The sequence below is a fragment of the Hippocampus guttulatus genome, chromosome 21 (genome assembly GCF_054856545.1).
Source record: "Hippocampus guttulatus isolate MCC_2025c chromosome 21, RoL_Hgut_1.0, whole genome shotgun sequence".
In the NCBI taxonomy this organism is placed as follows: Eukaryota; Metazoa; Chordata; class Actinopteri; order Syngnathiformes; family Syngnathidae; genus Hippocampus; species Hippocampus guttulatus.
In genome coordinates, this window is record NC_141281.1 from 8,790,902 (window position 1) to 8,818,839 (window position 27,938).

The following is a 27,938-nucleotide window of genomic DNA, read 5'->3' on the forward strand; positions in this document are numbered from 1 at the left end:
ATGTCCTCTGACATTTATTTATGCTTATGTTTGGTCTTATTTCAAATTCCAGGTAAGAAAACACCGGTGAATTGCGCAATAATATCACAGAGAAAAAAAAAGTAGGGTGGGGGGGGGGGCATATTGCACTGCAGAAATACATTTTCTGTAAGTGAAAGCGTCGTATTGTGTTGAGGCGAGGTTACCCGCTATTATCAGTGGATGCTTTGATGCTCTTTGGCCGTGTATCAAGTAAAACACACTCAGAGAAAAAGCCGCCAAATGCCGTTCGCTCAAGCTGGAATGGACGCGTGTGAGCAAAACAACCTTTATCAGATGTGAAAATCTGCTAAATTTCCTCGTGAAAGCATTTACACTCGGTTGCGCCGCGTCTGACCTCATTTAACCAAAGTGGCTACAAGCCAAGTGACGTTTTCATATTTGCTTAGCGCACTAATAATTGCTAATATGTTTGCGTTGTGCACAGCCGCCACTAAACGCGAAGGCAAACACCAAGCAGCCACTGCTAATCGCGGCTCACCAAGGTGCAAATAAGGTTGCGCCGCCGCCGCCATCTTTATCAGCAACACGCGCGCTCCGATTAAAGTATTCAAGCTGGTTTTACATGTGGCCTCTTAAAGACTCACCTCATCCGGAGACGCTTCACCGCCGTGCAGTATTGTTAAATCTGCAGGGGAAATATTATTGCAAAATTGAGTTTTAAGTACCGTATTTTCCACACGATAAGGCGCACATAAAAGCATTCTTTTTTTTTTTCCAAGTGCGCTTTATAATCCGATGCGCCTTATATATCGATCAATATTCTGATTTCTTGGATGTAGTAATTTAAAAGTTCTTTCAAGCGCGTTGTTACAGCTGCAGCAGTTGTGAAAGCTCAGTATGAATAAAGCTATATTGTATTGTATTCCCTTAAGCATAGCTCCATCTAGTGGATGCACAACGCAACCACAGCCACTACTATAGCATCTATTGTATGCGCCTTATAATGCGGTGCTCTTTTTTTTTTTTTTTTTGCTTCTTTCCGATTAATCAATTTACGCTACTGACAGCACGGCACGTCCAAGGGTGCACGTCCTCCACATCACCGCACATTAGCGGTTCAAGCGTCAAGGACGTCAGGGGGGTTAATCTGCCAATTAGCTCACGCGGAACACTGATGATGTGCGAGCAAACGTCAGCGTACCGACCGCTTTGGTTGAGCGAGCGCCGCCGTTAAGTCGCTCGCATTTGGTTCTGATTGATCGGAAGGAGAGTCGCGTCAGTTTGGATCGTCAAATTAATTAGATTCATTCGGGGTTAATTACGTTCTGATTAATTCGGAGAAGTCGTTGGAATATTGAAAGGAGTAACCTGAAATGTTGAAGGAAACTTGAAGCCATACCAAGATGGCTTTGCTTTGGATGTCAGATTCTGGTGGTGGCATAGAACTTGTGGACATGACCTTTTGGGGATAAAGTCACCAAGAACATCTGGAGTAACAGCTGTGCACGGCAGGAAGGAGACTTTCAAAAAGAGAAGCAGAGATGGGTTTATATAAGACTAATTGAGACAGATTTGGGGTAAAAGCACCCTCGGTAAGGGAAAGTAAAAGAGCAAAGGAACGTCACAATTTGAGGTCTTAAGATGTCGCCCAGTCTGAACCTTGAAGAGAATTGTATCAAATTCTCAACTGGAAATCTAAGCTAATAGCCAGTTAGCATCAGAGTTGATCAGTCAGTACAATCAAACTACTGTTTCTGTAATTCAGAAAAAGAAATCCGAAAATCCAATTCCGAAATGTTGACGATACCCTGGGTTGATTTTATGTGAATCATCACCGTTTCAAACGTCATTTTTCGTTCCAAAACTATTAGCCACTTAGCACCAGGCTAGGTTGATAGCCAGCAGGACCAAACTTGCAACTTCATGAAATGCGGCCGCCCTTGGAAATGTCCAAAAAGTGTCCACCGAAGTGTGTTGACCTGGTGATGCGCCAACGCTTCTGACACCAGAAGACGAAAGGTCGCTCATTTAAATAAAAGTCAGTAAAGCACTTTGACAAAAGGCCGGCGCTGCATCTCCTTCAGACTTGTTTGCTCCCCGGAATGACCACCCCCCCCCCACCCCCGGCTTTTATTGACGGCACTTCCCCGTCCCGCTTCCCGCCTCCGCTGAGATTTATATGGAATCTACACTTCCAATAAGGAGTCATGAGAGAGGAAGCGGAGCACCTTTTACCTCCACGGCCCATTAAATGTGGTTTAGTTGAAGCGCTTTGGGATTCTGTGGTAAAACGCTCCGGGAGATGAGGTGTCCCGTCGGACCAAAACGTGTTTACGGTGACCGGATGGCAAAAAGCTGCATTTCTTAAAGGCCTTAAATAAGACAGACCGTAATAATTAATCCAAAAACAAGGCGAGGAGACTGTTGCCCACAGCGCTTGTCGCTGACCTCGGACATGACGAGCCTGACAATCATCTCGTTTATCTGTGAAATGGCATCCGGCTAGCGGCATGGCTAATGCGCTGACACCACTTATCAGCCGTTTGATGATCCTTAAATAAGATGGATCTGTGGGAGGACCACGGGAATTATGCAGACAGCGAACAACATATGGACATGTCACCTTTACGCTGACAGAACTCTTCTTGGCTGTTCTTTTTTGACTGGATACCAGTCCAGTCAAACAACCCCCAAATCATCTGACCACCTGTCAGGACAGACTCCAGCATCGCCGTTAGTCTCACTTACATGTGTCTGTCTTGTCCGTACGTTGACATTTAAGTTCCACGTCGGGGGGGGAAGGCCCCCCGTTGCTTAATCAAGTGTGATATGAGAAAAGGCATCGACCCGATCGATAACGGTTGCTAATGTCGCATGTGGCGGGCGTGATAGGGCGACAGGCGCCATTTGGATGCTTGACCTATGTGTCCATTTTGTCAACAAACACACAAACTCGTATAAATAGCTGGCGTTGGACGAAGCCAATGCAGACAGCAACGGTCTACCCCCCTAAAAATAATCTGAAAAAAAGTATATTATATTATAGAACGCTCATCGTGACTCAAGTCACGTCCCGAGGCACACGCTCCCAAGTCCAAGTCGAGTCTCAAGTCTTTTAGTTTTGTTCAAGTCACAGGTCATCAAAACAGTGACTCAATTCTCCATCTTTGCTTGGCACTGAGCTAACACAGCCAGTTACGTGTCATATCTATTTTGTGGCCTCGCTTTCACACACACACACACACACACACACGCGCGCGCGCGCGACACTCAGATAGCATGTACGTTTTTCATACGAGACCTCGTTTCAGCCCACGTGCTGCAGAGAGTCGCTCGAAGCCTGGCGGCGCAGGCGTGACGCGGCTACAGATAGCGATGTGTCAGCCGCCGAGAAATGGCCCGCGTGCTGATATCGATCTGCTATAATAACCTCGCCGCGCCGTTTCCGATGGCTGAGCTTTCCCGCCGCCTAACTGTACTTCCGCGCTAGCACAGCGGCCGCTCACGCCGCAGCTAGCTAGCGTCAAGGGGTAAACAAACAAGCGCGTCAGGTGTCTTATCTCCCATCGATTATTTCACGGGCGTTAATTGGATCTGCGGCGTGAACTAGCATGTTGTCTTGCAGCGTATGACAAGGTTATTAGCATAGATACCGGAACAAACGGTGAACCCTTGCTAGTCACAAAGGGTTAGCAACCAAGGGCCCAGTGCAAATAGAAAAGATAAATAAATCAGCTAATTGTACGCACTCTCTTGTTTAAACCCAAAACTAGGAACCCAACATCAACATTTCAGGAACGTTTCAGACATATCTTAAAACTTTACTCTGAAATTTAAAATCATTGAAAACTTGCTCGAGCAGTGTTTTTCTCGATCACATTGCTCAAGATGGACATGACGTTGCTGTCATGAAAAAGCCCTCGATTGCACAGCGCCCCCTTGACGGAAAAGAGTTAATAAGCAGGGCCTTTCAGACCTCATGTGGAAGCAAACCTGATTGGTCAGGCTTCATGGGCCCATTCCCAGGCTTCCCATACGTGTTCCTTCGAGGTGCAGCGTATAATCCCGGCTGCAGAAATCCAATTACGCTTTTTTTTTTTTTTTATTAACACAAGCTGCCTACATTCTGCACCAAAATCAGTCAAAGGAATCAATATATGCAACCTTTGTGCATAGCAGATGAGAAGCGCCGCTTGGTGCACATCTTAACTGGAGAATGAGGCACGACTATCTCCCATGGCCGGGAACTCGATCAATATGGATATCATGCTTCATATTCATATTCCTGGACTATTGTGAGCATTATATAGGTTGGCTGCAATTAATGGGAGAAAAAAATATATATAGGGGACGCATACTGCAGAAAATGCCCAGTTGCTTAAAACAACTGTGCCAATCTCTGCGTCTCACTATTTATGGAAATGCGTTTTGTGAGGAAGCCATTCTGACTTTTGTGAATTAAATGACGGATGGAGAACGTAAACAGCGCTGCGTTTTTAGAACGGATTAGCATTAGAAAACATTATCAGCGACGTGTCGATCTGTGTTTGCCAACGTGTCCGTGTTTTTGACGGTTACATTTTTGCAGTGTTGCCTCCACCAAGGAAAATTGTTCTTTTACACCTTTGCCGTCAGACTACAGGTTGTCAACTCGTGACCATGTCCCATTTCCACTGTCCCCGTCGTCATGGTAACAAAGCCTATTGCCCCTGTAGAACAACGGGACGGGCAAGTAACATCAAGAGGAGCTTTACAAGCTGAATGTTTAATCAGGCTGTTTGCCTGATTAAACATTCATTTTTTTCCAAAATTGTGATGAAATGATTTTTGAAATTGAGTTTGGACAAATGAAAGCTTTTTTTTTTTGTGCGCCACACTACCTGCAAATTTCCTCTTATCGCTGAATCAGAAATGCAAATGGGGAAAAAAAAGAAACAAGCCTGTCACCTCATTAATTTTTACACGAAATGGCATTGGCTTGTAATGAATGAGAGGGGGGGGGGTGTCATTAATTTAAGGAAAAGGAAAATCAAGTGTTTCAAATGAGGAATACATTGGCACACACAGGAGACATGATTGAAGAGTCAAAAAATATAGATTTTCTGTTACCCCTTTTCACTTTGCAGGGAGCAAAAAAAAAAAACTTTATTTTTTCTTTTTACAAGCCTTTCCATTGCAGCCCTCTCCCGCCCAATTGCGTAAGACTCCGCAGATGTTGCACTTTACTTGGTGTGATTGTAAAGTCACTCGCAGGACGATTAGCGCGCCGGCGCTTGCAACAGTCCGTCTGTAGGATTTGCAACGCGCCGCGAGCAAAGTCCCCAGCAAAGCGCTTTCATGTACCTATTAGCATCTGTGGCGGTCGAGTCCACATGAAAAAAAAAAAAAGGAATAAAACCCACCAAACAATAAGTGTGGGTGGTAAATGAAGCAAAAACAGCTTGGCAAATTTGTAAGTTCTTCCCCCTGCGGGTATGCCTCTCCAATCTGTTCAGCACCCTGCAACCGACACTGTGTTTTATTAAAAACTTACAAACCTGAGCGTGCACGTTTCAGGAGAACACCCGAGAGCAAAGACGCTCTTAAACTCACCGTCTGACAGCCAAAGAATGCCCACAGGAGACGGCAATCTTTGATTCGAGGCAACAGAAAAGACGCATCTGTCAGATGATTGCCGTTTTTTTTTTCCGCATCATACAAAGGCACAAACATCACAAGACGAGACCACGCTAACATCGTTAGCCTTTTTTTTTTAATCTGCTGAGCCATTGAAGCCTCAAATAAAAAAAATAAAATAAAATAAAAAAGAGGGCAAGAAAAGCACAATAGCCTCGCGCAATGCAAAGGGCTTCAACCAACCTGTCAAATGTGTTTCAAAAGTCATGTGGCATTTTGTAATTCATCAAGGTATAGCTTAGCTTTCATGGTCTTACAAATCACATGAGATCATTGTGTCGTTGGCACCAAATAGTTCGTAAAGTGTGCGTCGGACTAAGTCCACTTTTGCCGTCTGTTCCCCACCCGGCTAATTCTCCAAGTCCCTGTTAGCATGTTAGCTTCTCTTCGTTTTTAGCCTCATCAATATCAATCGCTGTTTTACGCCCCGTCCTCTAAATCCCAAAGATGTCGGTCATTCAAAATGTCAACCTTGTTTGGATGGATGGATATTATCGTTAGGAATCGTGACCACGCCCATGCTAGCCCAGTGAACAACCAAGCGTGTTAGTCACTCACTAGCTGAACTTGAATATTGAGAAAAGGTCAACGATTAAGACATCAGAAGCTCATAAGAGGACATTGACTCCTGAACGAACCTTCGCTTTGATGACTTGGATCTGAAGCAACTTTGCTTGGCGCGAGATGTGTCGACAAAAACCACCAGAAAGAAAGCACGAGAAAGACGGCAGCTCATCGGTCACTGCGGTCCGTTCGCTGTGAAGTCGTCCTTTGTTGTTGAGCGTCCGTGTCGCACACGAATGGAATTCAGGTCTTAATCTCCGCAGCGAGCGTGTATCATTGATGAGAGATTTATCCTCATTAGTCAATGGGAAATTCTGACAGCGCAATCATTTGCTCCCCCCCCCCCCCCCCTTTTCGACAGCGTCTGCAGAGCTTAGCGTTTTGAGTCGCGTGTCAGTGTTAGCGCTGGACCTGTCCTCCTATTTTTATTTATTTATTTTTTGTCTTGCAGCTGCACACAGACCTGGATCAGGGCGACAGCGCAGTCAAGTACACGCTGTCGGGCGAAGGCGCCGGCTCCATTTTTACCATTGACCAAACCACGGGGGACATTCACGCCTTACGCAGTCTGGACCGCGAGGAAAAGCCTTACTACACGTTACGTGCCCAGGCCGTGGACCTCAACAGCAACAGACCCCTGGAGCCCGAGTCTGAGTTTGTCATCAAGGTGCAAGACATCAACGACAACGAGCCAAAGTTCTTGGAAGGGCCGTACCGGGCCACCGTTCCTGAGATGTCACCCGTGGGTAAGGCAGCAAACGCTTTTGGTCTCTTGATATGTTTGCGTTGAATTGGCAGAGGGCGCGTCTTGAAGTCGAACTGACCAAATTAGGCGGTACAGTGCTCCGCAAAACACTTGGAGCTAGACTCTTCTTGGTTGTTGAAGACGTTTCACTGTCGATCCAATTTTTTTTTTTTTGTGGGCAAAATGGCCACTCACAAGTGAAATGTTTGGTCGGTTCATTACCCAGAAAATAACTGTCATTACCGGCCTGAACTGGCAATCACAAAGAAAAACATTGCCTCGCTACACCCACCCGAATCATAAACAGTGCAACACCATACTAAAGATTTAGATCTGAATAAACTTTATTTGGTCAAAGGTGAAATGTCTTCAACAGCCAAGTAGAGTCAGCTTTTGGATGACTGACATTCTACACAGTATAGGGATTTTATAAAATATACTTAACCACAGAAGAAATTTGGGTCATTGATTGCGCATGAGGCCACGTTACAAAAACGAGTAGCAACATGAACATCTGAGGGACAAAGCCAGATTTTAGATTTTTATGGCCATCTTCTTAGCTCTGAACTGAAATTATATCTCCCTGGCATTCAAAGCGCTTCTTGTGTAATGTCTAGGTCGATGTGTCACCGGAATGAATGATGATATTCCATTGGCCTTCATTATCCTAGCAACAGGGAGTAAATGCAAACCGAGCCCTGGGGAACGCCACTTTTAATTTTCAGCGGCAATGAGGTGTAACTACTAATAAACAGTAGGTGAATCCCTGTCCCGTCCCGTCCCCCCGAAAAATTCTGCTGAAAGCTACAAATGAAAGCACTGGCTGGGCAGCGATGTGTCTAAATTTTGCCGGAAGCTATACAATCGTCAAAATGGCGGCCGCCGCAGAATTTTCGATGTCGTCTCATATATTTCAAGTTGTAGCTTTCACGCAGGATTATAATGTGTCATGTTCACCCAGGTTACAAAAAGAAACACCTGATGCAGACTTGACACAAACATTGTCGACGAAGGAGATAAAATAACGGCACGAGGAAAAAGTCCAGACTGGAGAGTAGCGAATGACAAATGTGCATAATTAGTTTGCCATCAGTGCAACTGCCCCCAAGTTGATGAGCTCTAAATGTCGTGTATTTTTTGAGTGCTTTCAACAATGATTCGTTTCTCCTGCAGCCAGCTCTCGTTGTTCAGAGTTTCAGTGTTCAGCGTCAGTTTTTTTTTTTTTCAAGCAAAGCCGACCTTCACGGCAGATGTGGAGGCACGTTTGTAATTGTAGAAGTGAAATCGTCTTCAAGGTCCCCAAAGCCCTCCGGGCTTCAGGACAAAAGGGAGGCGAGTCGGAATAAATAATTCAGGTCATTTTCTTGTTTCGAATGAAAACACAGCGACATCAGTCAACGTAACCTCGGGAAGATTCAAAATGGCCTTGAAAAGTCCAGTTTCTACTTGTCTTCTGCTGAGTCAGTCCAAACCGATCCAGAGCTGTCCCAAGTCCTTTCTGCTGCCCCGGGACCCGCCGAAATCATTGACAGCGATCACGCCGACAAAGTCAATGCATGCTAAACATGACACTTCTGCAGAGTCAGCAGAAAAGTTGAGTAGATTTATGGTGTCGCTGGAGTTCCCTAAAGCGATAACAAGACAGACGGTAAAGACATTTAGAACGGAGACGGTCCGAAAAAGGGACTGAAGCAGGTTTCGGGGTCATGTTTCTAACCAGGGTCGGTGTGAGGATTTGGATTTCAGGTTCCAAGCTACGGTTTGGGTTTCAAGGCTGGATTAGAGTTTCAATGGGAAGATTTGGCCGACATGTTTAGCGTTTCAAGTGAGAATTTGAAATTATGCGAGTGTTTTTCAAGATTGCACTCCGGTTTCCAGTTACCGTATTTTCCATGACCATACGGCGCACCGTATTTAAAAGGCGTAGTGTCAGTTACCGATGCTGTTTCTATATTGATGCTAAAACGTACACTAGCTTAAAAAAATACAGTAGCATGCTTCCACGCTAGCATTTTTTTAAGGCAGTTGTAGGTAAGGAGTTCAGTTGTACTTTATTGAAATATTTAAGTTTTCACGTTATTTTTTGATCGATCTTCATCCTCAAATCCATCGAGATCCTCATCTTCTGTATCTGAAATGTTCAAGTTCCCTGGCGTCATTGTGAGAGTCGGTCAGGTAGCCGTGCGGCTACTCAGAAATGTGCCCGGCTTTCGCGAAAGCTCGTCCAACAGTGCGAGCAGACACGTCAGGCGCATCATAAAAAGGCATTCACTGAGTTTTGGAACTTGTACACAAAGCGACCCGCATGATGAGGCGCCCTGTCCATTTTGCAGAAATTTCTTTTGAAAAAAGGACTTTTAAAGTGCGCCTTTTGGTCGTGAAAATACGGTAGGATTATCGGTAGGTTGGAGGGTTTCGTACAAGGGTTGGGGTTTAAATTCAGGGTTTTCAATTCAAGGTTAGGGTTTCAAAGTGGGCTTCAAATGAGGCTAATTTTGAATTTCAAAGTTAGATTTGAAGACTGGTTTCAGGTTTTAGATGAGGGCCTCCGGTTTGGGTTGGCAGGATTCTCATTCGGGTTTCCTGTCAGGGTTTATGGTCTGACAGTTGGCTTTCCCGGTTAACTTCAGCTCTCAAGGTGAGGGTTCCAAAGTAGTATTTGAAGACTGGGTCCGGGGTTCCAAACCCGCTTTAGGCGCTTCACTCAAAGGCATTAGCACTGTGTATTACTCGTCGCTCGGACATGGCCCAGCGTCCTCTCCGCTAAATCAGATCAGAAGGTGACGATGACGAGTCAACGAAGTTGGCTCGGGGATTTGTCGGTCAGCTACAACCGGCGTGCAAAGCTGGTGCTTCACTCGCCCTGCGGACTTGTGACATTTGAGGTAGAGAGAGGGGCCGCGATTCACATCCAATCCCCCGTGAGAGCAGATCAAGGTAACTTGCCGGAAGATGAGCTCCCCTCAGTCAGAATGCCAATGACGCACTCGGTGCGGGAACAAACAAACTAACAAAATAAATAAATGAAGAGGGAAGAACGCATGCCGCAAGTGTTTACCGCAAGGTACCGTTTGAGTCGACGCTTGTGTTGCCGCGACAACACAGCTCCCGATAATGAGATGATTGACAGGCGGCTAATTAGCCGAAACTGATTATCCCGCCAACACGTCTGGTGGATTTAGCCTTCCTGTTATCGCTAAGATTTAATAATATAATTGATTTATTGACATGACGCATTTTAAAATATCGGCGCACACTCGGTTAGAGATGGCAATAAATTGTAACGAGTCATGAAATGATTGCCTCTCTGTAGGACAGTCATTATTAAAATCTCATTTATTGACAACAGTTTACGGATATGATCACACATAACTATTTATCCAAAAAAAACAACCAAAAAAAGTTTGGTGTTGCTCATCTGTTTCCGATTGTTTCCGATCGCAATTGTCGAAGTGCTGGAGTGAGCCCAGCATGAATACTTCAAAACAAAACTTTTTTAAAAATTCCAGATTTTGTTTGTGCATCTGTCCGTGATTTACGAAAGACTCCCGAGCTTTCTAAAAAGTTACCGTCAAACTTTGATGCCATGCCCCGTCCACAATTATGGGATAGGCCAGGCCTCACGAACATAAGACCACTCGAATAACCCGCGCAGCAAATTCGCAAACGCCGAACTGCGAAGATGCTCGCAATCAGGGTCCCGCATCAAATTGTCCCATATTTTCATGCTTTTGTCCTGCAAAAGTTCTCAATAACAGCTCCAATGGAAGGCGTTTAATACCATCCATTTGTCAACAGCGTAATTTCCGCCTCGTCTGTCCTAATGGTACGCGCCGTTACAATGTGACAATCAACTGAAGCACATACCTATATATTAAACGCACACACACACACACGCACACATAGACACACAAAGCCGATGCGCGCAATCCGTGTGTCACTTTGACGTGAAGAGTCAGTCACGGCAGTTATTCCAGGCTGCAGTTGCCGCGGTAACACCGCAGTGTGCACGGAGCTATTAGGCTCGTCTGTCAGTTGTGGCAGGAACGGGGGCGGGATGTCCGAGTGGACCGCCGCGTCGACGCTTAATTGTTGTCTCATCGGGTGAAGTTGAAATGAGAGGAAGCCACTTACGAGGCGTTTCTCATGCTTATTATAATTTATTTTTTTTAAATCATGTTACCTAAGTATTAATCTCATCTCAAATCAGACTATGTGTTGCTGGAAGTAAACCATACTACCAACTTGTTGTAGTGCAGAATGTTGCTTGTTTTTAAAAATTTTTGGTGTCTCACCTTGTTCGGACTGTTGGCGGCCTGCGGCGGACACGTTCTATTTTAGGAAGTGCAAACACGGGGGAACAGCTGAGGACTTGGGACGTCCTCTGCTCGCGTTGGGGGTCTCGGCACGATGAGATGCTTCAAAAGGTGGCTTTGTTAGCCGCTAATCTGCAGTGGTTTTGTGTTTGAATGGCATTTGTTGCAAGCTTGTTTCCTATGCAGCTCGCGGCAGATTAGCATGGGGCATATCATCCCGCCTGTCATGGGTACGTGGACAGTATTGATAACGTTTGGGGTTGATCAGTACCCGCATCATGAGATCAGTACAAAAAAATCGATTTCAGTCCACAAATCCCGCATGGTGGTACGTACACCTCAAACCCCGAAAAATGAAACTGGCTGAGGAAAATAAGCTTTTGAGCCAAAGGAACATGAGGAAGTCGATATTTAGGGTACACATTGATGCATTTTTGCACATACGGATCATATTTCTTGGTTTCAAATTAAAAATGTTTTTATTTGGCAATCTAGTGTCAATTTTTAAGAATTTAATTGTATTTATTTATTTTTATGACCTTTTGAGAGTAAACGATTTGGGATTTTGTTTATGTTAAAATGTCATTATTTCAGTTCATTTTGAATTAAAATATTTATTGGCATTCTACTCATGATTGATTTAATTTTCTGTTGGCAAAATGCACTTTGTTTTGATTGAATTTCATTTCAGCGGTCCACTATACAATGTAATTAATTTGAATTAAAATACATTTTCATTGCATTGACTTTTAATAAGCGTACATGTAAAAAAAAAAAAAAATGCATATAATCTCTCTTCTCCATCAACAATTTTCTTCACATTTCCTATTTGCAAAAGTTACTCAACTTAATTTCCTAATTTATTCCTTTAATGCATTTATTGATTTTTTTTAAAAATGCATCATCGTCATCATAAACGTAATCCAACTCATTAAAGGGGGAAATGAAACCCACTGTAACATTCAGGGAGAGCGAAAAAGTAACACTTTTTTTTTTTTTTTTGCATTGCAATAGTCTTTCTCAGCCGCCATATCGGCTTTGCTCGTAATCGCCCGCGTACTTCATTATAATTTCCAGGACGCAACGCCACAAGTCATTCCATGGCCTCCGTATGTTTACTATGATAAAACGATTTAAAAAACACGCTTATTTCTAATTGAAAAGCCACGGCAAATAATGACGTTAGGCGAGGTGGATCCAACGTGTAATTACGCTGCTTGGACGGCTGCCATGCAAACAGCGTTGGCAAGTCTGCCTCTTTATTTTCCTCGGTGTCCTCCTCTTTATTTCGTCAACAGGCCGCTCTGGATGCAGCCCAACTGGGAGACTAGAAAGAACTGTTCGACGTGTTTATGCTTTGCGCCAAAGTTTGGCTCTTCCCAATTTCTCAAGGGCAATGAATAACATCAGGTGTGTGTTATTTCTGTTTTTGTTTGTGTGTGGCCGCAGGGACTTACGTGACGCAGGTGACGGCCACCGACGCCGACGACCCGACATACGGGAACAGCGCCAGAGTGGTGTACAGCATCCTGCACGGACAGCCCTACTTCTCAGTGGACCCCAAAACCGGTAACGGCTCTTAACTATGTCCGCAGTCATTCCCAAATTGCGGTCTGAGGAAGAATCATCGATGCTTCTTTTGTTTTTTTAATTCCTCGCTCACTGTATGAAGCTGTGCGATGCTAAAGTAGCGTTTTAATTTTTTTAGTGCATTTTATTCGTCTGGCAGTTACCTGCATTGTGTGTTATGGGCCGGTACTGATATCAGTCAGCGAGTACTCGTCGAGGCTGCGATTCCAGCTGCCGATACTTAAAGGGAAAAAATAAATGAATGTGACTTGTGTGATGTGCGTCAGAAAGAAAAGGCTTTCTTCACAATTTTCTTTTATTTTTTTGTCATTGTGTGAAATTAAATTTGATATATCAAAAGTACTTGAGGCATCACGACTCAGTGAGTACTCAAAAAACGAAAACTCCAAAACAAAGTGGTATCGAACCTCCCTAATTGTTTCCATCCTTTTATGTGAAGCACAATTCAACAAATTAGTGACCCGGCAGCTTCCAGATGTCTACCATTCAACGTCTCATCACTTCTCCGCTTTTGTTGCTGACTGCCTAACAATTGTTTACGACTGACGTTTGAAGATGCCCAAACACAATTACGCCGAAACATTACTGCGGTTATTTATTTCGTTGTTTACGCTCACATTCTGTTGCAGTCAATGCAGCAGAACGGCGGTAAAAGCTTGTGGATTGGCAGCTGGGTGGCAGGAAAGGGGGAGTTGTTTTTTTTTTTTTTTTTAAAGTACAGAATTTAAAGGAGGATTGGTTTGGATTTTTTTTTTAATCCATTATTTGAAACTGATTTTGCCATTGCTAAAACAAATAATAAGAGCATGTGTAACATTCAATTTTGAATTCACTGTGAAAATATCAACAACGTCCCACCCACCTCTGTTTCAGAGTTACGCCACGCGGGTGCACAAAAATAGAGCCCGATATGTAAATTAGTCCCCGTACTACTCAGCAAAATTCACTCGCAGACACATTTTCTGAAAAAAGGCTGATAAAAGATTTTAATGTTGTTATTTAATTTCACACTTCATGGCTTACGCACGTACTCCAGACACACCGCTATTTGTGTACGAGCTATTAAAAAGTCACATTTCCATAATGTGTCCCCCTTTAAAAGAGACTTTTGCCGGCAGCGGGACACGCGGGACAGCTCTCGGTGTCATAAAATACCTTCATGCATATCACCACGACGACACAGGTGGAAGGTGTTGCCACTCACTGCAGGACACCCACTGAGGCGGGATGGCAAGACAACGGCAACTACAAGCGCAAATCATGCTGCGAGAATAAATATGTTCCCGACTGGGCGTCCCGTCTATCCGTGCAAACGCTGGTCGGCAATCAACAGGTGGGAAGAAAGCCAAATTGGGCTTTTGTGAAATTATCTTCACAGGTATACTCGGAATTGAAAAAAAATCTCAATTCTGGGTTTCCAACTCACAGGGACACACATTCTCTGAAACGTGGACTTTGTAAAATTGAACTCAAATATTACCAAGCATACATAAATCAACATTTCACAGCTTCACTTTAAAGTAATTCGTATCGCTTTGTTAGCTGGTGTGCTGTGAGCTAGCTAGCTGCTGTGAGCTAGCTTGCTACTCTACACACACACACACACACACACACATAGCTCAAAAATTTTCCCTGGTTACGAACAGAAGTGCTCAGTGTTGTTATTTAAATTCCCACGAGAGGAGGTGATGAGCCCGCCGCCCATCACTGACCATGAGGAGCCCCAGAAAACTCTTGGCTAAGCTAGCTAGCTTCCACACCGCGCAGTGTGGATAGCCCCGCGGCAGCTCAGTGGGATATATTTCAGTCACCGGAGGCTTTAAGTGGATATATTTTGGTGGCTTGAACATGTAGGCATGCGAAGGAATGAGAACGTTGTTGGATGAAGAAGGCATCTATGTTTTTGGGGCGTTAGCGACAACACGTTGTAGGGTGTCAAATGTAAATGACATTTATGTTCACTTTATGCGTATTTTAAGCATTTCTCCCCTTAAAATTCTTCATTGAAAACTCTTCCATTCACGTCGGAATAAAATACTAATGGAATATAAAACCCAGTAGGGTTCTAAGATCTGCTGACTTCGGGTCAGTGAGTGAAGCCCAGAATTCTGAATTTACGTGAACATGGTGAAGCAGCATTTAGCCATTATGCTGCGATCAAATGGAATAAACTGCCAACAGAAGTGAATTCAGCCCCAAGTGTAAATGCAGCTGCATATATTAATATATTAATTTACCTGCCAGGTACACACTTAACAACTACCCTCAGAAAGCATTATGATATATTATGCTAGTGTTTTTATACCACCAACAGTACACCTCTTGAATGATTACATTAAGCGAAACCTATGCCTCACCTGTAATAAAATATTTAATACCTTTAGGCTTGTAAACAAAACAAGTACGAAGCTTTTGCAGTCGACAATGCGCACGTTGCCCTGATTTGAGAATATTTAATCTTGGTCAGATTTGATCTGTCCACAAACGCGCAGCACGGACACCGTGTGATCTTCAAGTGAATCACTGCAAGTCTTGGCTACAGTGCGCCGTTTGAATGTCAAGTTTGTCAAGCGACCTCTATTCCTCCTCCCCAGGTGAAATAAAAATGTGCGGCAGGCATGGACGCGCACTTGGCTGGCTTTTATATAGTTCCACTCTGTTCCTTTAAATGCCAGTCCGCCCGGCGCTGACATTTGTGCTTGTGCTGTGCCGCAGGTGTGATCAAGACGGCCTTGCCCAATATGGACAGAGAGGTGAAGGAGCAGTACCAGGTGCTAATCCAGGCCAAGGACATGGGGGGGCAACTGGGGGGGCTGGCCGGCACCACCGTCGTCAACATCACCCTCACCGACGTCAACGACAACCCGCCCAGGTTTTCCAAAAGTGAGTGGCGCCGGTTTTGAACCATTTTGACACAAACTTGATTTGAAAATAGTGGTTTCCAGTTCATGCCTCTTCTGTTCACTTTGGCGGAAATAAAGTTTGGACCAGTAGATTCAAGTCAAACGCATTCCCCACTTGTGACACACAACATCTTGGAATGTGTCATTTCAACCACGCAGCGTCAATGACGTTATGATGGAGCACTCTGTTGTCACTCAAAAAAAAAAAACCACATTAACTCCTTACTTGAGTGCCGAGTCGAACGGCACTCCATCAGTCCATCAGTCAATTATCACTCAAAGTTGTCCTCTCACAAAATTTCTTTGAATGACTGCGATGGCGTGCCCAATACACTTCCTGATGCAACGCCGCCGCTTCAGAAAAGCAATCCGGACTACGACAATCGATGAATTAAGTGACGACCAAAAGCGCAACGTGTTGCTGGTAATGCAAAGTTGAAACTGTGGTTCTTTCACTGCCTCTTTTGGGTCATGTTTAAGCTAAAAAACATACAACTCTAAAAAATATATAAAAGCAAATAAGACTAATAAAATTCTATGCAATGTAAAGAATTTAAATGTTGCCACGTTTTGCTCATTTTGGCCATCTGGGGGCAGTATAACAAGATATCCGTAAAGCAATTGCGACTGCACTTACAACTCAGTAAACTGCAGTAATAATGGTAATTTTTTGCGGAGGATAAAGAATATAAACTTGCCAAGTATTGTCTGTCTACAGTGTTCAAATGGCCATTGTCTAAAGGGTTATATAACAAAGACTCCAATACTGTTTGTTAGCATTAAGCTAGCAGACATTTAGGCAAAATTGTTTTGCTAATGACGTAGCCGCCAACACATACAAGACACGTCAGCATTTGACAACCAAGTCCAAGCCCTTGACTGGACCTGACCGCTCGGTGGACGACCAGAGCCAGATGGTTCGAAACTTGAGTTTGGCCTTTCCAAAAGTTTCCGCCACAGTCACGGCATACGTAATTACACAGTTTGTCCCAATGACGCGCAAAAGGTCGACTTGTCTTCGCATGGCTGCGCCGACAAGCTCCGGTAAATAAAGCTTGTCGGCTGGCCGTTGTTGTCGCTCGTGGAGCATCCTTCTATATTTAGATTTAGGTTTTAGCAAGATGCACTGAGGGGTGGGCTGACTCACTGCGTTTAAGCACAATAATGTGACTTCACTATTTATTTTTGTAGGTTGCTAAACCTCATGAATTCGCCTCTTTCAATCAGCAGGTCAAAGTGGTTAAAAAAAATCAATTTCTGTAAAGTCACTGGTGTGTTTTGGGCTCTGGCTAATGTCGGGGACTGTGTGCACAGCAGCAGTAAGCATACAACAGCAAAGCGCAAACCTCCGCAGTGAGCCACACTGCTCGCCGAGCGCCCCCGGAATGTAAATGGAGCCGTGCTGTGGAAAGCAAAAAGTTGCTTTTTCCATAATTCTGTCACAGCACAAAGATTGGCGCCACGTGTCGATGCTTCTGTACTCTGCCGAATATGTCCCCACAAGCCCTGATGACAGTTTAGCTGGACAAAGAGTTCTACTTTTGCCTTGGAACGATCACTTATTTCAGAAAAAAACCCCGGACGTTTTCCAAAGAACAAGGGTGTTCTACATCCACATAGAAAACGTTGCCAAAACTTTGAAAATCAACACCTGACCTTCAGAGTTCTTAATTATTTAGCAGGCAAATTACTGCCAGATTCATTCCGGAAGCTCCATCTTGCGCCTCGGATCAACACGGAGGTCAAACTGAGGAATAACAAATGAGAGCGTGTGTGTGTATGTGTTTGTGTGATAACAATCAACGGGGGTTTGTTCGGGTCTGGCAAAAACACTCGAGTTTGTGTTCATGCATGAAAAAAAAAAAAAAAGGAATAGAGAGCTTGAGACTGAAACAATTTGGGGGTCCTGGCATCCTAATTTCTCAACGGCAATTTCTAAAACTGCATTGTTGAATGTGATGTGGTGGGAAAAAATTGGGTGCGCTCGACTTTTGCACCGGTGCGCCAAAGGGGAAATATTAGTCGCCAACAGACGTTGATATTGGCTGATCTTAGCATGACAAAACGTTTGCAGGTTTCTTCCACTTGCGCGTTCCCGAGTCGTCGGCGGTGGGCTCGGCCGTGGGCAGGATTAAGGCCCACGACTTGGATGTGGGCAGGAATGCCGAAGTGGAGTACACCATCGTGCCGGGCGACGGCGGCGCCATGTTTGACATCACCACCAACGACCACAACCAAGATGGCGTCATCATCCTCAAGCGGGTGAGTGGCCTTCTGAGAATTTTTTTTTTTTTTTAATTTAAACGTGCAGCGCTTTGATTTTGTTGTCATGGAGAGTGAACTTGAACTTCAGCTGCTTTTGAAATGATTCAGCGGGCTCAATGTATTTTAACCCCCTATTTATTTATATTGCGAGCATTATTTTAGTGGTACAAAACCGCTTTAAGATGACTACATAATTTTTCTATGGAGGACAGTGAGGCTGCGAGGTGAAATATAGAAGACGTTCCTGATGTATAATACATGTTTGACTTCATCGAAAGAAAAAAATGCCGGGCAGCGGGGCGCACCCCGCCATGACCCCTCAACCTCCGTGAGCGTCCCTGTTGCGCCGTCGCCACCACTCTCCGGCTCGGAGGAGCTCATCTCGCGGGCCGTCTGTTCGGCTCGCTAAGTTGATTAAGACTCCCAGAGGTCGGCTTTGATCCGCGCTGCAATTTATTTCCGTCGTGAACCCACGGCATTGGTAGGGACGCCATTTTGCTCGGCCAACTTTGCACCAAAGTGACGGTGATGTTAGAGGAATTAATTACGTCGGGATAAAGCCTTCAAGGTCTATCGTCGCTCCTTTGAACAAAAGAAGGCGTTACGGGGGGGCGCTAAAATTAGGGAGCGAAATGGAGCAGCCACTCGGAATATATTAAACCACGATAAGACATGCAAGTTATTAACTTTGGCCTATATGCTTCAAAAAAATATGGAGGCTTCAAATAAGCTAACCTATATGTCCAGTGTATGATACAATTAATTCTTTTTACATTTGCATAACTATTAGGAATGACATGACAAATGGCATTTCTTAAATAATCGTAAACGAGGGGCATAAAATATCGAGTTTTGATGCCAGGCCGTGCAAAAAAAAACAAATACAAGGAGCGAGAGCAGCAACAAGGTCAATAATCCGACGCCGATCTAGCGCTTGCGAAGTCCGTGAATATACGTCTTAACTTGATCGAATTGGCATCAGGTGTGCACGCTGGCGCGAAAGCCCTCGTCTGCCACCTGCTGGAGACACACAAGAACAGGATCATGACAGATCGGGGCTTGTTTAGCCAAATTCTCGATTGTAGTTTGAGTTGTGAGCACTGGAATTTGCCCACAATGGTTGCTTCAAAAAAAAAAAAAAAAACGGCTCACTTCAAAAGTAAGATCAAGGATAGTGATAATACATTTTGGCCAGGATATACACATTTACAAACACGTTCATGAAACTTCTGAGCCAAAAGAACGGCGGCCCCAATGCATCATGCCCTCATGCAATATATTTATTGATATGATTTGGAGACCCCTTGTGGCAATTAAACGCATCGGCGTACATCTTGAACGTTATTCCCTGACTTGTGAGCACTGGCGCCATCCATCATGTCCAAATTCACTCAAGTCAAATAACGCCACGTCGCTTCCCCACGGGCTCCACTGCGCCGTCTCACTTCTCGCCCGACCCGGGGGTTGCCTGGCCCGGTTCGGTGTACGTTTTATGAGCAGCACTTTGTTGCTATTAAAGAAATATACAAAGACCCCCTTTTTTTATTATTTTATTTTGCCATTCTGGTTTGAAAATCTGCTTCTCGTACTCGTAGTTGTTTTCCCCTCCCCTGAAGGCAGGATATTAGATGCAGCTCTCGGTATCCGATGCGGTATTGTTATACAAGCACAATATCAATATCATTAGCCTGCGTCGCTAATGTTGCGGGCGCACTGCCGAAAAACACAATTGATTTGCCATGCTCTCACGTCTGGCAAAGCTTCGCGAGGCGCCGTCGAGCCGTCAGACAGAGTGAACGCGTGGGTCATTCGGGCCCACGCACACAGCTGCGCACCTACTCTGTGTGAATGTGTGTGTGTGTGTGTTATGTTTGACACAAGTGCTTCAATTCACACTTCCACTGCCTTTAAATGTGCTTGCTTACAATACGCCAATCTCCCCGAATGCTTCCTCCCCCACGCTTGCGCACACCGCGCACCGCTTTGGGCAGTCCAAATTCAATTTGTCGGCGCTCATGTTGAGCTCGACTCGAAATAAAAGGACTAAAACTGTCACAGTCATCACGCGTAATTACACCAGCCGCTAAACTCACTTTTGCCAGGCAGGAAAAAAAATAACTTTTTTTTTTTTTTTTTTTTTACACGTGGTAATGTGCTCCGATGAAGAGGTTCCCCACTGTTGCTTGAAACCTCTAAAGAAAAAAAAAAGCTTTCATTTTGAATACGGCTGAAATTATCGCTGCTCTCGTAGTGAATAGCGGCTTGTTGAATGGATTGAATAAATGAAATAAAAGCTGCACTCGCAATCTGCATCGGCGTGATTGTAAAACACACTCGCTTCCTTCATTTGCAGAGGGAAAATATTTTTATCGACGTTTGTAACGGTCACTCTGATCTTATGTCGGGGATTCGCAAAATGTGGTTTCGCAAATTAAAGTACTATTGGAATCCGGGCTCCCTCTAGTGGTGGGCAAGAGAATCACTGAATAAAATGTTCACGGCGCATAATATTTAACCTTTTTTTTTTCTTCAATCCAGTACGCAACTTTCGGTACAATACATTTACTGACAGTGAATCATTATTTTCAAGACTTTAACTGAGGTACAATTTGACAACGGGTAGCAAAAAAAAACCACGATTTTTGTCGGAATACAGCTTTCACTTTCGGTTTGTGCAATTTATGTCATGCGGAAGGTTTTCATCTGATTGCAAAAAGCCAAATGCATTTGCATGCCTTTCCGAATATTTCTAACGTCAGAACGTTCAACATTCCTGTTGTTTGTCTATTTTTAGCACCAAAAAAGTGCTCTTGATCCTTTTTGATCCCCACCAAAATATTCACAGTGGCAGTAATTGGTAGTCAGCATGCACTCAGTGTGTGTTAGTGTGGGTGTGCAGGTGTTTGTGTTTTTTTTTTTATGTCTTTCATCTGCGATGTATTTATTTATTTATTTTATGTTATCGCAAGCCTCAAAGTCTACCGCGAAGACAATTTGAACAAGTGGGGACGATGCATCGTAGGCGCCCGCCACCTGCTGCGGAAATGACAACACAACGCAGCATGGCAAAAAAAAAAAAAGAAAAGACTTGTGTAAGTCACCAAAGTTACCGTGAGTGAGTGACTGACCGACCGAGTGAGTGAGTGACGGCCTCCACGATGTCACGCGCACGCACAATAGGTGGGCGAGGGGTGATGAAGACGAGGATGAAGGTGTGAGGGAGACGAAGATAAAGCCTTCATGAGCTACTCGCTGTGTTCTGACCCGCCCACTCCATTGTTTTATTCGGGATTGCCGCAATATCCCCAGAGAGCAATCCTTCTACTGCTCTCCTTTCCTCCCTCGTTTGACTTTCCGCACACACAAGCGTACACACAAAGGAGCGCCTCATTGTACACAGCCGAGTTTGGCAGAAGCCAAATTAGAGAGTGAGGAAGGTTGGCTATGATAAGAGGATCAGGCTGAGTAATGGGTTCAAAGGATGATCATCTGTTTCCCCAGCCTGGCAAGCGGAAGAAAAAAAAAACAGGCGTGATGGGGGCTCGCACATCCCATCTGTTAAACATAAGATTACGTGAGACAATAGGTAAATCCGCCAAAGAATTCCCGGGGAGGCGCGCAGACCGACGACACGCGGTACAGGGGGAAGGACACGTTGACAAACAAGAGCCTCGGGTCGCCCTCGCCGAAAATGGCTTCCTCTCCGATTAAACGTCGCGTTTGTCCGCTCGCTTGTTTATTTACCTTCTCCCTGCAGACGGAGGGGGAAACCAAGCGTCGTGCAAATCTGCTCCTGCCAGCCTCGGGGAGTGAACCCCGCATTGTTTGAAGACCGCATGTGTGGCATAATATTTGGCTGGCGCGCTCGCTTCTCTCGGGAAAACATTTGAATAATACGGATCCAATCCGAAACGGAGTCCCATGCGCTACTTTAAAGCTTCCGCATCCCGAGACGTGTATAACTTTATTGTAGTCCAACGGTTTTGGGCTCGGCTCATCGGTGTCAGAAGTAGGTCAAGTCCATATGACGCCGTTTTCAACGGGGGTTTTTTTGTGGAAAAAGTTCTTCGACACCAAACTCACGCGAAGCATTCCTTTTTGTGGATCTTGTTTTGTTGTAATAGAAACTTGCCAAACTGTTGGGAGCATCCAGTTGCCAAAGAATAAGCTACGGAGGACTTTTTCGTCCAACCTGCATTTTATTCATTAATTTATTGACAATAGCCCATTGTTTTTTTTTTTCCATAACACTCTGTATTTTGCGTTGTTTTTTTAAAAATATATTTTGTTTTTGTATTTCACGTCAGGTGTGAAGCAGCTTTGCTGTTGCCATGGTGATGCTAATGCTGTGAATGAAGCGAGATTCTATTTCAGGGCCCCTCGCATGTTTCTCATTTGTCAAAACCACGTGACAGACCACCCGCGATGTCATCATATTGCGTTGCTAGTGCCGTGCATAAAATAGCTCACCAAAAAAAAAAATAAATAAAAATGTATGCATTTTAGAGACCGCTTCTCGTGTTGGCGACTTGGTCACCCGTCAATTAATGTCACTACCCAATACCATCGCTTGCTAATATATAAGCTCATCCAAAAAGCATCACAAATGATCAAAAGGTACCTTGAAAGCTCTTTAGTTTGCAAATGGAATGAAACTAAGCCTGTCGCTTTGCCAAACCAAATCTCTCGATTGTCTCCACACAGAAAGCGAAGAGAGCTCGTCTCACTTGCTCATTGTTTCATTTGTCTAAATGCTTTTTCGGATGTCCCGAATCTGAAACCAAGAAAAATGGGAAAACCAATAAAAGTGAGAGCGGTGGAGGTAAACTCTGCTTAATCTTTGGCAGCCTCCAAGTCCAGAATCAAACATGGCTAAATCCTCGCTGATGTCAAGCGCTATGCAAAGAAGCTAGCAAAGCCTTTTTTAGCATTAGCGCGTTGAGTTAGCGTGTTGAGTTTGCGCTTTGGACGTTTTGGAGAGTCATCCGGCAGAAAGCAAAGTCCGGTTTTAGCCTTGAGACTGTTAGCAGATCCAAAATTTTGTTGCCAGTCCACAATGTTTGAGATCTGAGCGGACGGTAGCCTGCTCTCGCATTTCCAGGTGCTACTGAAACTTTAGCCTCGCCGGTTGAAAATGCTTGCAAAAAAAAAATAAAAAATAGAACTGTGTCGTCCACGTTCTGCTGGAAAACTGAACTAATTGTCTGACGTCAGGAAAAAAATAAAAATAAATAAATAAAACCGCACTTTGCTCAGCTTTTTATCCAGAATTGGGTTATCGGATAAAAAAAACAGCTAGCTTTTTCGGATGAACTCAGAACAAAATTCTCTCTTTTCATTTAGTCAGAGTGCACTCTTCTGCGGATGAGAGTATTCTGTGGGTGTGGGCCCCGACAGGGAAAACGACTCTGTCGGATCACCGCTATTGATCCCGGATGAGCTCCGTTTAAGCTTCCCCAGTCAAAGCAATTGACAGTATTGAGGCAAGAAGCCTTTTCATCCTCCCTGCCATTAATTAAAGACTTAATTTCACTAAAGCCGGCCAGTTGAGCGCGGTCCACTTCCTCCATCATAAATGTCATTAGTGGTTGGATTGAAGGCGAAATCATTCCCCGAGACCGGAATCAAGCTGCCTTTCACTTTCCGCCATGAAAAGAAATGATAGCGCGCCTTGAATTGAGGCTTGCCCGAGTGCTATTAAAACCCAAACGCGTGACCTCGCCTCCGTCCGGCCTCTTGGATACCGATCGTTCGAGATCAGTCGCGGTCGAATGTGCAAATTCAGCCCTAACGGGTGCCGAGCGTTTTCATGCGCTGAGAGGTGAAAAGTAAACGACGCAGATCTGAGAAGGGACAGCGGCCATTTGTGCAGGAAGTAGACTGCGGCCTGAAAATCAATAGCGCACGAAGAGGAAAATATTCCTGGACAAGATGTGTGTATATAGGAATATATTGACAAAATAACGTCGTAAGACTGACAATATACAATATAAAATGCGGGTCACAAAGAACCAGGATGTAAAAAATGATACAAACCGAAAGCGCTTGCAAAAAAAAAAAAGGACGAAGAAAAAGCCAATTACCAGACAACCAAAACGAAAGTCGTTCATTTTGATTTGGCTTACGGAAAAACGTTTTAGGTCAATTTTGGCCTCTCAAGCGAATTTGAAAACTCAGCCCTCTGAGCCAATTTTACGTCGAAACATGAACTTTGGCGTGTATGTCCGTCAAGAGTAGAGCCACTGAAGAAGCCATTGGTTAAAAACAGAAGGCAAATCTTACTTATTGTTTTGGAACGGCCTACCGAGCCTTTTCGGCTTATTGCCGACACTTCCAGATGTCATTCAAAGACAATTTTGTTGGACTGCTACCAAATTGGAGCAGACAGATGGGTGGCATGAAACTGCCTGCATCTGGACGGATTCACCTTCAAGTGCAAAAAAATCTTTTGGTCTTATTTTGAGAACGTTCCATTCGAGTGTCATTGGGGGCCCGCTTGTCACTGTTGTGTCTGCATCTTAACCTAAAATGCCTTTGTGCCCTCATTTTTCAGGCTAAAAAAAAAGTTCTTTCCAAAATGCCGTTAGCGTTGGTGGACAAAGGTGAGTGCTGATTTGACCACAATCTGTGAGGAGAGGTGTTTCATGTGGTAATGGCCGAACAGCGGCATTCAGGAATCGGTCACAGTCAGTCCAAATGCTGTCCGGAGAGAAAGGGGTTGGTGGGGGGAGTGGGGGAGGGGGGGGGGGCATACTGGCAAGCGCTCAAAAAGGTCCGGTGTGGTGCGAGCAGAGCGATGGAGGCAAGCGAGGACACAAACTGATGTGATTGATGGCGGCCCAATAAAGTGAGCATCCCTCCTCCCTCGCCGGTGCCGGTGGTAGTGGGGGTGGGGGGTTTGGGGGTGGTCTCTCTTTGGGCCATGTAATCTTTTCTCTCCTGATGACGAGCTTATTGAGCGCAGCGCAGTGCCCACGGCAGAGAGAAGAAAAAAAAAACTCTGCTGCGATTTCACAAGCTCGCCATTGAAAGGTTATGCCCGGGCTCAAAAACACTTCCCGATTCAGTTTGACGGTCATTTTCCTCACAGAGGGCGCCGCTTGTTGTCGCCGCTCTCGGCGACTGAGATGACTTCCGATGCACTTTGTGGACTGTCAGTCCAAACCGTGGAGCCATTTTGATATTTCCCCAGTGAAGGACATTTAACAAGTTTCATGTTGGAAAAAACCCGTCAAAATGGGATATTATTCCCGATCTTGACGTCTTTATATTTTGAAAGCGCGCCGCAGCTATGCTACGAGTGTCACGATCCTGTTCTTGTGTGTCTTCAGCGGGTGGCAGACGAGGGCCTTCCCCTCGGTGTGCACACCTGCTGCCGAAAAATAATTCGCCATGTATTCAAAGACCGACAAGCTGCCTGCTGCTTGTCAGATTATTGACCTTGTTGCTGCTCGTGCTCAAGTTTTTGTTTTTTCTTGACCTCTCGAGCTCATCGTCATAGTTGTTCTTGTTCCCTGAGCTCCACGTTTTGTCGTTGTTTAGCGATTTGATCTTGCTTTTGGTTATTCGTGTGAATTGGACTTGTGTCATTTCGTTTGTTTTCTCCGTGTTCCATGACCTTGCCTTTTACAAGCGCCTTTTATTGATTCCTATTTTTTTTTTTTCCTTGGATTCTTGTGTCCGGCGTTTTTCTGTTTTGGACTTTGTGGGTTTTCCGTTTTTGAATTAAAAAAGAAAAAAATCTGTTATCATATTTTGTCGGTTTTTGCATTTCTAGGACATTTGGTTCATTTTGAATCTCACAACTTGGACTTTTTTTGAGTTGTGGAAAAATAGCTCTCTCTTAAAGTTAATATACACAAATAATTTGAGCTAAATCTTTTTCAAAAACAAACGGTTCTGATTCTTTTACATACCACTAGAAGGAATAGCACACTTTGGAGACTCACTGATCTCTTGGATCTTTCGTCAACATCAAGTCTTATGTTGGAGCAGGAACAAAAATGCAAGCGCTTAGGCCTGAGGTCGTACGAGTACACTTTGGGTGGTGTTCTAGTTTCGGCATCCATCAAAAGATCCGCTTCTGACTCATCGGCTGGCGTCTTGAGTCGTCAGCTGACACATTTTGCCGATTTTTAAATAGCGCGAGCCGCGCTTGTGAGTCACTAGTCTTAAAAATGCAAGTCGTTTTGTTTTTTTTATTTTTTTGCTGTTTGCTTTGCTTATCTCCGCGCGGGGAAGCATTTGTTCAACAACTTGACAAAGAGCTGCGCACTCCACAAATGTACTGTAGTATTTATTAGAACTATTTGCAGGGCGGTTTATTTCGCCAGCACGGCATCGGAAAGTCAAAGGTAACAATTTAGGAATTCATGTTTCATAGCCCGACTGATTGTCTCTCAAGAGTGCCCCAACCCGAGGAATTTTTCAAGTTACTGGACAGCCCGCGGCCATTTTATTTTATTTATTTTTTGCTTTATGCTGCAAGCTAATATTGCGCTGATACTTTTATTTTATTTTTTGGACCCTCGATGAGATGTTTGTTAGCTTTGAGCCATTCGCGGGCTCACGTCAGGCACGTTGCTCATGATTTCGAAGTGTCTTTGTCAATACATAATTGCGCACCTAAGCAGATTTAACGCCACCGCCGCACGGCTGACAGATTCAATATTTTTCGCTGTTTTTCTGCCGCTCTTTAATCTCCCCGCGTAACACCTTTAGTGCTGCATTGCAAACAAATGGAATCAGCCTGCTTGTGATTCTGAGTGATGCTGACTCGCCCCTCCGGGCCCTGGCACAAGAGCGCCCCCCCCCCCCCCCCCCCGCCCCATCCCCACCCACCTTGCTCATTATAGTGGCTGGCGTAGGTGTGAGGGGAACATTCAATATTCTGAAGCAAATTGTTCTTTTATGCCTGTGTCGACGTAGCGACACTCGCCTTTCCGGCACTCCAGTCGGAATGAAAGCTCACTTCATGTCAACTTGGACTCTCTTCTCATTTGTACTCAAATTCTTTGCTGGTGTTGTAGCAATTCATCCACCACTACTGCGAGCGGCAGAAACGGAATCATTGGCCGGAAAAAAAAAAAAAAGAAAAGCCTTGAATTTTTCAGAGGTAGTTGAAATCAATCCAGTTCTTTTGAAAACAAAGACACGGCAACTAAATATACATTTGCGGCCTTCAAATGAATTTCCTGCCGAAACGATTGAACCCTTTCAGGGACAGCGGTTACTCTAGTGGACAGCTTATCAGGTTACAGGTTATCATTATTAGTGCATAGAAAGGGTTAAAATAACGTGGCCATCACGCCTGCTAGCAGCCATCCGTCAGAGGATGGCATAATGCAGACGTAGACACACAAAGATGACTTTAATGCCTGACTCAGTGAGGTTTTTTTTTTGTTTTTTGTTTTTTGCTGAGGATAAAGAATTTATACCTGCAAGTGTCGTTTTCCTTAATGTGTTAATTTATTCGGTCGATGACATTTTTCTTTGCTCGTTAACATCATTCGGCTAAACTGACTTGCTCATGCGACGTGTTTGACACTTCAACCTTGAATTTTTGCTTGTAAGTCAAAACAAAACAAAAATTCATCTCTTTGTCAAAGCGCAAAGCGGCAGTGCGAATGATCCACCGCAATGCCGCTGTTACCGTTCTGTTATTTCTTTTTGCTCTCTTCACTATTCTTCTGCCTGACTGCATTGCCAGGGAATATCCATCCATGAAATGAAATGGTGGATCTGTTGTAGGGGGGGGGAGGAACCCGGCAAACGGCGTTGATTAGCTCGCGCTTCACATTTGGCGTGGACTCGTGGAGTAGCTCAGGTTCTATTGTGAAGCGCGACCACGCTCCATTCGGCATCCGTGGCGGTGCACTGAAGGTGCACATTTGCATA

At 44.5% G+C, this 27,938-nt stretch overlaps 1 protein-coding gene across 1 annotated transcript in view; it reads left to right on the forward strand.

Moving 5' to 3' along the window:
- LOC147187008 (cadherin-12-like) overlaps positions 1-27,938 on the forward strand; it is a 73,620-nt gene that overhangs the window by 23,651 nt on the left and 22,031 nt on the right. Inside the window, exons 3-6 of the mRNA XM_086101918.1 lie at positions 6,674-6,968; positions 12,733-12,852; positions 15,589-15,756; positions 17,851-18,038. Coding sequence (XP_085958044.1) covers positions 6,674-6,968; positions 12,733-12,852; positions 15,589-15,756; positions 17,851-18,038 — 771 coding nt within the window. The remainder of the gene's footprint in view (positions 1-6,673; positions 6,969-12,732; positions 12,853-15,588; positions 15,757-17,850; positions 18,039-27,938) is intronic.